At 45.3% G+C, this 10,680-nt stretch overlaps 1 protein-coding gene across 1 annotated transcript; it reads right to left on the bottom strand.

The window, feature by feature from the left end:
• Positions 1–213: 213 nt before the first annotated feature.
• On the bottom strand, positions 214–5,455 carry LOC123090537 (fatty acyl-CoA reductase 1). Its single transcript, XM_044511844.1, has 10 exons — positions 5,215–5,455; positions 5,035–5,138; positions 4,689–4,891; positions 3,397–3,497; positions 3,095–3,296; positions 1,748–1,909; positions 1,521–1,602; positions 1,145–1,408; positions 911–1,038; positions 214–536 (listed from the first exon to the last, which is right to left on the bottom strand). The coding sequence occupies exons 1-10, from the start codon at positions 5,291–5,293 to the stop codon at positions 368–370; spliced, it is 1,494 nt and encodes a 497-aa protein (XP_044367779.1). The 5' UTR covers positions 5,294–5,455; the 3' UTR covers positions 214–367.
• Between the last annotated feature and the right edge of the window lie 5,225 nt (positions 5,456–10,680).

The following is a 10,680-nucleotide window of genomic DNA, read 5'->3' on the forward strand; positions in this document are numbered from 1 at the left end:
TTACGCTACTTGATCTAACAGGTTGATAAACTTCAACTAAAAACATACTTATATTTACCGCCCCAAATGTTGATGCAACATGATTGACAATCGTTTGTCCTGGTGACATGTAGGGTGCTTAATCCTCCTGTCTATTCTTCGGTTGGATCTATGATCATTTATTTCTACAACATTGAATTGACCAGCATATGTCTTATAAAATCAAGACAAAACTGGGATATGTGAGTATCTATATATTCATATAATTATATATTCAAACAAATGTGATTCATTTCATACAAATTATAATGTTTAGCAGTACAATATACATTTTTGTTGGACAAGATGCTTGTTCTCTTTCTCATGAATAGAATGGTCCCTTTCTTTCTTATACGCTTCCCTTATTTTTGCGTCCATACTTTAGCACAGCTGGGACGTGTACATTCAGGAGATACGTGTGCCAGTCCATAGATTTGAGATCAAAGTTAAATATGTCACTAGCATTGCCATCCATTTTTACTTCCATCCTCAACCTCCTCATGTTCGTGTCATCAAAGCTTCAGAGATAAGAACATCGAAGAAAATTGGATCAGCATATATACATTCCAATAAACAAATGGAATGAAATCGCACCACTAATCTTATGTGTGCATGAATAACTGCGTAATTATCGGCTGTTGGGAACCAAATGAAGGGATTAGCATAATGTGTGATACGACCCCATACTACTTTTTAGTTTGCGCAAGCTGTAGTAAGAACCCTATCTACTAGTACTCCACTAATCGCCCTGCTGCGTGCATATGGTTGAATGGTAACTTGGGAACTAGACAAGTCTGTAGTCAAACGGGATTGTGAAGACAATGTTGATGTCTAGAATGACAAGTTGAAAAGTAAAGTAATTTATGAAACACAAGAAAAGAATGGACCTCACCATCCTTTGAAGAAGGCATATGGCGCATACAGCTTGACCAAGAGCATTAAGAAATTGTATCTTCGGTTTTGCTTATTGTAATATTGTGAAAACAACCCACAAAATAACAGGCTCACGGCATGTAACATCTGTTTGGCGGGAAATAAAGATACGATAGAAAGTATGAGTCCCTTCATAGTACAAACACAATATTGGCATGTGTATAAATGAATTATGAAACATATGATCATGTACCTCAAGTGGTAGCTTATACACCAGTATCAGATATGCGCGGAATAAAGCGAATCTCTTAAACACGTATGGCCTTTTGTTTTTGAGGGGTTTCCCATTCTGTATACGAGGATATATGGAGAAGTAATCCCAACATGCGTCTTCTAAGCCATAACCCGTCAATGGGTTTTGGAGTGCTGAGCACACGTTGTAAATGACTTGTCCTTTCTCATTCAAATGAACAGCCATGGCTACCAGCGTTGCATTTACCACCATGTCCGCAGGAACCTATAAATACAGATTATTAGTAGCTTTCAAGTTTAAGAATGCAATCCACTTAATCAGGTTACTCTATTAATCTGTCTACATCCCTAATAGCTATTACATATGTATTACTCACTGCATCCATTGTGTCTTTGCGATCACCTACGAAACATGGGAATGCTTGCTCAGTGTAGGCGACAATCATAGCATCAATTGTCCTGGAGGAAACAATTGTAGCAAAACTCAATTTGTTATTGCGGGATGTCCAGCTAGATTATATATGTATTATAATACTTCTGTGGAAAAAATTAATATCACACCATTGATATAAAAATTGATAAAAAGAATAGATCTTGAGCATACCTCGCCCCTTCTATCCAACCTGGAAATGGATCTTGGAAAGTGCTGGTTACCATGGTAGGTCGAATAATGACGACAGGAAGGTCTCCCCTATGCTGCTCAAGTAACATCTCACCCATAGCCTTGGTAAATGTATATACGTTTGGCCATCCAAAATGGCAAGCCCTTCATCAATTTATGAACAAGTTTAGGTACTGTCAAGCTGATTTGTCATACATCAAGCACTTTCCACTCGCAAATGAATAATGTTGTCTGAGCGCAAATATAAAAGATAAAGCTAAGACATATCTACATCGACTTTTGATTCATATTAGATTCCTAATTTCCTATATTTTTTTTCAATATTTTCTAAAAGAGCACACTCTATCCCAAGTAGTTGATGGGTAAATTTGAGCCTGGTTGAAAATTTCATAAATCTAAATTTGAAGTTTCAAAATATCATGGGAAAACCTACACACATACATATGGACTTCTACTGTCTGTAAAGTTTCATGATGAAATACATTTTTATGTGAGCTACAAAAAAAATTCATGCATTTCTAGCACATGTACTATACACTACGAAAGTACATGATTTTTTGTGCAGCTCGCATAGTAATGTATTTCATCACGAAACTATACACACACGTTGTATACATATCTATGTTTGTGTGTATATATTTTCAGATTTTTTTGAAACTTAAGATTTGATTTTCCATTTTTTGTAAATTTCGGCCTCCTTGGAGCCCAGGAGACAAAAATCCTCACTAGGTAAATTTGTCTACTGTTATATAAAATTTAGTGATTGTTATAGGTTAGCTTTAATTCGTTAAACATATATATATATATATATATATATATATATATATATATATAACTTATTTATGCCGTCAATCTATGGGGATCCTATAAGGCCCCTTCACCTTAGACCAACCATTTTAAACGAATGACATGTGGCATAATAAATCAACCACCTCTCTATAAGATGGCATGAGCCATGATCTATAATGGTCCAACCGAAGGTGGCAGCGTTTGATATATGGTAACTACCTTAGTAATGACCTAAATATCTCAGTGGTTTGATTAATATTTTATTATCTGGTCTCCCAAAAATATAGTAATATAGTCACCCATCAGAAGTAAAAGATGTTTAAAACAAGTGTACTTAGATGACTGTATCTTTGAGTACTAACACATAAAAAATTGGTCATGTGAAAATGGTATGTCAGATTTTTCAATGAAATTGTTTGCCGGAATTCCTTTTACCAAGATAGCTCTAATATAGTTGCACGTGGCATAACATCCCCAAGTCCAGAACATCATATATATTATATTAAAATAAAGGAAATAACACATGTAGAGTGGTCAAACCTCTTTAAGCCAAGTTCTTTCATGGCTGTCTTCTCCAATGATTTGTCTGAACTACCACTCTTAGACGCTGTGAGTTCAGCCTTGACCTTCTCAACCAACTCCAACTCAGCTTCAATGTCCAAGTGGTAACCAGGCTGTAGTGATTCACCCATCTTGAGTGCTTTCTCCAGTAAAAGTCCATCTTGAGTACCAGTTACAAAAGCTAACAGACAAAAATGGAGATCGCTATTATAGTTGGCTAAACATATATGCACTCATCTTTTCCCCCACAAAAAAGGGCATGTATAAATAAACACGCATACCAGTAGAAACATGAAGCAACAATTTCAGATTAGGACACTTCTTTGCAAATTCGCATCCATATTTGGCTCCTAGTGCATTCGTTGCCAAAGCAACATCGTACCTGTACATGCAGTAAAATTCAACGAATGTGCAAAATAATTAATACATAAAGCTGGAACAGTAAGATTGTTGGACTTCTATCCTTCCACAACCCCCTCAACCTGGTATGTCTTTTTCAGGGATAGCATGTACGTAGGCAACATGTATGAACTTATCATATGAATATGAGTTCTTCGCCTGGCTAGCCATACAAGATATGATTTGGACCACCAATAGGTTGCCTCGATGTGGGTGGCCGAACTTTCATCTATGCCCCCTCTGCAAAAGGGAACAAGAGTCCGGGCTGCACCTTTTCGTCAAGTGTTGCTTCACCTACGCCTTTGGAATTTAGTCAACGAGTGGCTTAATCTAGAAAACCTTGATACACCGACATGGTACCTCGAGGATTCTATTAAGGAATGCTGGGTAAACCAATCAAGCTGGAGGACACCCAACAGAAAAGTCATGGCCTCCCACACAATGCTCATTCGTTGGACCATTTGGAACGAGAGGAACACTCGGGTCTTCTGACAGAAGAGCACGCCTCCTCCAATATTGCTCAACAACATCTAGTGTGAGGCCATTCTTTGGGTTACTGCGGGGCCAAGAAGCTGGGTACTATTGTGCCGGCAGAGAGTAAAAAAAATTTGTCTTCGACTTTGTAATTCAAACTCTATTCACTCTTAATTAATATATGAGGCAAACCTTTTCGCTCGGTCTTGAAAAAATATCTGGGTATCTGATAAATATATTTCAAGATCTAGAACAACTGTTTATCAGGTTTTTCCAAATCAGATATGTGCTCTTGATATTAATCACCATGATTTCAGTACTTCAACTTCCTACCTATTCGCCAGCCACAACTTTTCCTAGCCCCCAGATTTCCATTTTTTGTTGCCAAGACTTTATTTTGTATTATGTCTTTTGTAGGTTGAACAACTCCTTCTGTGTGTGTCTTGGTCAGTACATTTATTTTTATTGTTTATCTCAGTATAACTGGTCCTTCTAACATAGAGGTTAAAAATAAACAACTCATCATAACTAAATTGAAAACACATGAACATGCAGGTTTGCTTAGTAAGACTTCGATATGAGGAGATTCAAATTAAACTTTGCTAAATGTGATCGACTTTTATGAAGAAAATCAGTTACCTTGTAAAAGATAGCTGAAGTGCATTTACTGTTTTACCACAATTAATACTAATTGTTGTACCTTTCATAAAAGCTAGTTGTTGCAGCCCCATGGATGATAATGTCGATCTCCTCACACAGGTCGTCAGCTCTGGAGTTGTCGAGCCTGAAGTTGTGAGACCCAACGTCTCCGGCGAGAGGAACTATCTTCTCTTTGATGAGCTTCTGGAAGCCAGCAAGCCCATGCTTTTCCCTCAGGGTATTGAACAGGTCCTTCCCCAACACCTGCAAGCGCAATACCAAGACGAACTAATTGAGTTTCCAAATTTGGCACGTACTATACATCTAACGTTAGTGTTATTATGTCATAGCACTGCATGTAGCTGCCGTGATCGATGATTGAATGCAACGACACATTTCAACTCTACCTGTGTCAGGATACGCTGCTCGGCAGAGGCGACATCCGGCGCACGCACCAACAGGTAGAGTTTCTTCACGTCCGGTTGTACCCTCAGTATCTTCTCAACCATCACTGCATGAATAGATACATTATATATATGCATATCTATTCGAGGCAAGTGTTAGATGTGTATATGGTATTTGCATACATTTTCCAAGGAAACCAGTTGAGCCGGTGACGAGTATGGTCTTTCCACGGAAGCACCCGGCCACTGCTCTGGCGTCCATCGCGAGCTACCGTGATAATAAGGATCGAGAATTGACGAACCTGAATATGTAGAAGATAGTGGCCGGTTTCTCTTGGATATGATGCTAGTGGAGAAGTGGAGTCAAGCCGAACAGGCAAGGACGTGGTGTGCTTGCTAACTTAGGTCTTGTGGATGCATGGTTGATACTCTTATAGTCCACCTGTATATCACACATTTGGTTGGGCCTTGAGCTGTGAACAGACAAGAGACAAGTTCATGTCACGATTGAAATTAGTGTCCGAATGAATGCCTCCTCTGGACAGATGGTTGTCTCAGTCCTAGGCTTTATGGCATATTTAGCTTGGGTGCTCCCTTGGACAGGTGCCTAAAGTAATTAAGCGCCTGGTTTCCCTAAGTATGGATGCTTGATAGACATTGGTTATTTTTAGGACAGTAATTGGTAAATATTTTTTCTTTATCAAGGGGCACTCCCAACGCATTGTTATCTTGACCTTGTATGTGTTTACATATAACTCTCACTAGGGGTGTGTATGTAAATGACCTGTCATTCAATACATTTTGTGAGAGAGAAGTATAAGCTGCCTTGGGTTCTGCAAAGAGCCGTATATACCCATACGACACCTCTATCTTTCCTCGTTAACTAGGCCTCGGGTCAGTATTTTATCTTAGTGGAAACTTTAGGTACAGCTGAAATCATTGTGTTGGGACCACACGAAGTGCCTTCAAAAACAAGTTTGCATTTCAATGGATGGAGATTAAATGAATGCCTAATGAGTTGATGGATTCGGTCCATCACTCCCGCTCTAGCAACCTATTCCGACTGGCGCAGCAGCTCCTTCATCGCCACACCCCTCCTCTTTGTTCCAGTGGCATCCAGTCAGGTAGTTCGTCGCTGGTTGAGATCGGCATTCGATTGTTTGTGTGTGTGTGCGCGCGCGGGGGGGGGGGGGGGGGGGGGGTCATAAACTTACTATGTACATGAAATACTACACATCCCTCCTACCGCATACCAGGCCACAGCGGATATGATATAAACAAAGATAACAATATACTGACAAAAATGGACCATAACAGAAATAAATATAGGCGGGTGGTTGAGAGGTGCTTAAGTTTTGCTGCTTGGAGAGTTGTTGCTGAGTTTGTAAGGGCTGATCCGTGAGAAAGCTATGCTTTACCCTAAAAAGAATATAGACGGGTGCTTGGAGAGGTGCCTAAGTTAGGCTCCTGGTTTTTTCAAAGTATGGGTGCTTACTATATTTATATGGTGCGGGCTGTTCTGTAGAGTCTTGTAGTTTACTAATATGGATTAGTATCTAAGGGCAATCTCAACGCATCTTTATTTTAAACTTGCATCTTGTGCACTAAATAGGTAAATATATAAATTGCTTGGAGTTTGCATCTTATTTTTGTATCTAAAGGACCTATCATCTAGTACAATTTGTGAGAGAGCAGTAATTGAGCCCTAGAGTTTTTGCTAAGTTTATGGTACTGGTGTTTGGTCAGGCATTGGGTTATATATAAAGGCACCTCTGCTGTATCAATACGAGTCGGCGTCGATCTGTGTCGGAAAACATGGGTAAGCTCTCCTCAAAATCCAACCATATTTGTACCTATTAGGACGGCCAATTTAAGGATGGTGATTTCATTGTTGTATATGCTATTAGTTATGGTTAAAAATAGACTCATCACAGACAGATCATCGTACGGGCTGTTTGACAGCTACATGCCACAACAACAAAATTTATTTTAGTTCCTAGAGAGCATGATTTGATAGTAATATTGATCAACTGCTAATTAATAACAAGAATGTGGGGCATGTTTCAATGCAGGTTTGATGCACGTGACTGTCACCCCTTCATTGCGACGCGACGTGCGTCTGTCCGTGATGCCCCCATGTAACCGAATTCCTCTTTTCTCTCTTATAGACCACAAGTTGGGCAGGTTGGTTGGGTTGACCTGCTGTCGTGACCATCTGGAGGAGGTTATGCCTAGCCATCAATCGTTTTCTGCCTTTGCTACGCTGCCGCTGGAGCGACTGTACGAAGTTGAATATGAGTCTGCTGGAGGATCTACTCTGTCCTGTGACCGAATCCCATATCTTGGGGGCGGCCTATTTCTTTCTTGTACTGGTCCATTACATCAACATACATGGAGGGAGGGCCTAGGTGCTGGCTAGCGCACGAGACTTGCTTTCCTAGGTCGCTCGCAAAATGGCAATCAAAGATTAGTAAGAAGTTCATCAATCGATGCCACCAGTCCATGGGATGCATTGGCTTCTCCCCAAACAGGCTTTGGCCCCATTTTATATATAAAACAAAGAACACAGTACACGTCCGAACTATATTAGGTGGAGAAGAATCCCTCAAACAAGCAGATCAAAAGAAAACTGGACCGGCAAAATCGTGCCAAAAAAGAAAGGAAAAGAAAAGAAAGCCTGATAGGAATGTAGTTCTGTCTCGCTTCTCTCTTCTCCAAGTTAGTAATCATTCTAAGTAGTATTTCTTGTACCATTGTACCTGCCTTTACTCCACCAAAAGATTGCTTGCATGCCCCTTAACATTGTTACTAGATAAATCTCTCGCTTCACTTGCTTCAAGTGCCCGAAAAATATCAGGTGCCAATAGGACAGGTTCTGATAAAACTGCATTACCATCGGGTTGATAGATTGAAGAGTCTTCATCCCCAACCACCTTCGCATGAAGGCACTGTTTCTTTTAGTGTACCTCTCTTAGTGGTTCGTATCTCAGTGATGCATCATTCTAATATGGTTTGTCGGAGAAAAAGTACAACATATCTTGGGTTTGCAATATGAGCCATAGATCTCTCTCTCTCTCTCTCTCTCTCTGCTCATTAACTAGGCCTCCACCGCCTGACGCGTAATGCGTCCTGAGGGGGCAGCTCAGGCGAAAACCCTAGGTGTGGTCGCCCTCATCCATCTCCTCCTCCTCCAACTGCAAATCCTGTCCGGCCAACGATGGAAGCGGGGCCTGCATTTCTCGTATGTCGAGGGGATGTCCCTGACCAGCCCGGCCGCTCGAGGTGGCAGTTTTTACAGCAGCAGACCTAGTCATTGCCGACGGTGGGTACTGCAAGCTATGCGGCCTGCTAGCGAGGCAGAATGGCAACAACAACAATGTCTGGACTAGGTGTTGATATGTGTTGCAGAGACCGGTTGTAATTGGTATCATTTTAATATTAATATTAGCCTTTGTGGGAAAAAAATGTAGGCCTTCACCGCCAACGTCATTGCACTGGGACTGCTCCGAGTACCTAAAAAGAGAAGTTTGCATTTGAATTGAGGGAGATTAAATGAGTGCCTAATAAATGTATGGATCTGCTCCATCACCACCTCTGTAGCAAGCTACTCCCTCCATTTTTATATACAAGGCCACAAACTAAGATTACAGATACCAAGGTAAAACTTAATGCAAGCTTGCTTTTTTTCCGTTTATTGGGATAATTAATATGCTACATGCATACAAGAAAATTAAGTGGAGAAGTAGCTAGTGTCATTATGACCGCAAGCATGCAAGTAGTAAACAAGTTGCTAGTACGAGGAAATCTCATTAATTCTTTCCTCGATTATTCTTGATCGGTTTGCGTTGCCCACCGTTGCCGTCGACCCCGAGCGCCTCTACTCCGTCCCCGGCGCGACCAGCCGGCCTCTCGTCCGACCCGGCGGCCACGGGCGCCAAGGCGGCCCTTCGCCGCCGCCGTTCGCGCGCCGGCCCGCCCGTCGATCTACGCCGGCCGTCACCTCCCTGCTCCGACCGGGACTCCTGCATCACCCGACCCGGCGGCCTCGCGCCATGCGGCGGCCAATCATAGTCTCCCTGCCGCCCGTCGTCGCCGGCTTCATCTCGAACACCGCCGCCACCCCGTCTCCACCGAGCGGCGTTCCGGACCTCGCGCGCGATCGGATTGATCACCCGCCCGCCGCCGTGATCCGCCTCATCTACGCCGTGCGACCGACCTGGCCGTCGGTTTCGTGCGCCGCCGCAGGTCCGTGAAGATCGTCCCCGAGTTCAGCGCGTCCCTCCACCGATCGAGCAACGGGCTGCCGCTGCGTCGCCCCGTCGGGCCACAGCGCCGCCGCCCCGTGGTTCTTCTCCTGGCTGCACCGACCCGCGTCACCGCTACGTCGCCCATTCGGGCCGTAGTGCCGCGGCTCGCCGTCTACCGCCGCCCCGAGGCCGTCCGCTCCTGGTCGTCCCCGTGGCCGCACCGACCCTCGCGCCGCTGCTGCGTCGCCCCGTCGGGCCGTAGCGAGCATGGCATGCGGCCCACGCAGGCGTCCCGAGGCCGTCCCCGCGGTTGCGCCGGCCCACACTCGTCCGCCCCGCCGCCCCTTCGGGCTGTTGCGCCGTGGCCCGCGGTCTCCGCAGCCGCCCCGGGGTCTTACCGCCGTCGCCCCCGACCTGCCCGCCGCCGCTGCGTCGCCCCTTCGGGCCGTAGCGCCGCGGCCCGCGGTCCACTCTGCCGTCACCGCGCGATGACCTCCTGTGGTATGCGCCGTGCCATCTCCCTTGGCACCGGAACGCCATCACCCGCGCCGGTCTTCGTCATGTTGTCAGGACTTTCCGCCAACTTCGAGCACCGCCGCCGCGCTCCTAATCACGCCGCCGCTACCGTCAGGCCACCGCCGCCGCTTTTCTTTGGCTGCCGCCGCCGCTACCCCGTAGCCCCCGCAGCTGCCCGTCCACCTCCTGCGTCTTCATCCAGCACCAGCCCGTCGTCAACGTCGCCGTCATCTACCCCGGCCACTTCGTCTACGCCGACCACCGTTGGTGACATTGGCCCCGCGCCGATGGACGCCGCAACCGTCGTCGAGTTCTTCTATGCTGGCCCTCGGACTTCTTCGACATGGCGTACAGCTCGTGAAAGTCCTAGTCTCCGCATGCCTGGTATTGGCAACACCGCCGCGTGCCTTCGTCCACGACGTGTCCCCGGGCCTGGCAAGCCTGCTGCGGCGCTTCGTCAACTTCGTCTTCATCCGTCTACGCATGCCCGGTGCTGGCAACAACAGTGTGTGCCTTCGTCTACGATGTGTCCCTGGGCTTGGCAAACCCGCCGCGACGCGTCGTCAACAACATCTCCTCTCCGGCGCACCACTACTTTGACACCACTGCGCCCATGCTAAGTCGGCGCCCCCTTGCGCCTACGGCTCCACGGCGACTTCCTCGACACCGGGCACCCCGACTCGACATCGACCACGGCATTCTTCGCACGGCTACCTCGACCACAGCTCCACCACACACGCTCTCCGCTACAAAGACAAACGGCACAAAGGGCTACCGCCTGCTTGAGCAACCTCGTCGGTTTTCACTCCAGCCACGACTCTGTGATGCGTCGACCGTTACGACTGTGGGGGGGTGTCCGTTAGCTTGCCTTTGGATTCTTCTCCAG

Source organism: Triticum aestivum, chromosome 4B (genome assembly GCF_018294505.1).
Source record: "Triticum aestivum cultivar Chinese Spring chromosome 4B, IWGSC CS RefSeq v2.1, whole genome shotgun sequence".
NCBI lineage: Eukaryota > Viridiplantae > Streptophyta > Magnoliopsida > Poales > Poaceae > Triticum > Triticum aestivum.

Coding starts and splice junctions, on each gene's coding strand:
- LOC123090537 (XM_044511844.1), bottom strand. CDS start 5,293: ATGGACGCCAGAGCAGTGGCCGGGTGCTTCCGTGGAAAGACCATACTC. Junction 4,892..5,034: donor AGCAGCGTATCCTGACACAG/GTAGAGTTGAAA, acceptor TTGCGCTTGCAG/GTGTTGGGGAAGGACCTGTT. Junction 1,409..1,520: donor GCAAAGACACAATGGATGCA/GTGAGTAATACA, acceptor CTGTATTTATAG/GTTCCTGCGGACATGGTGGT.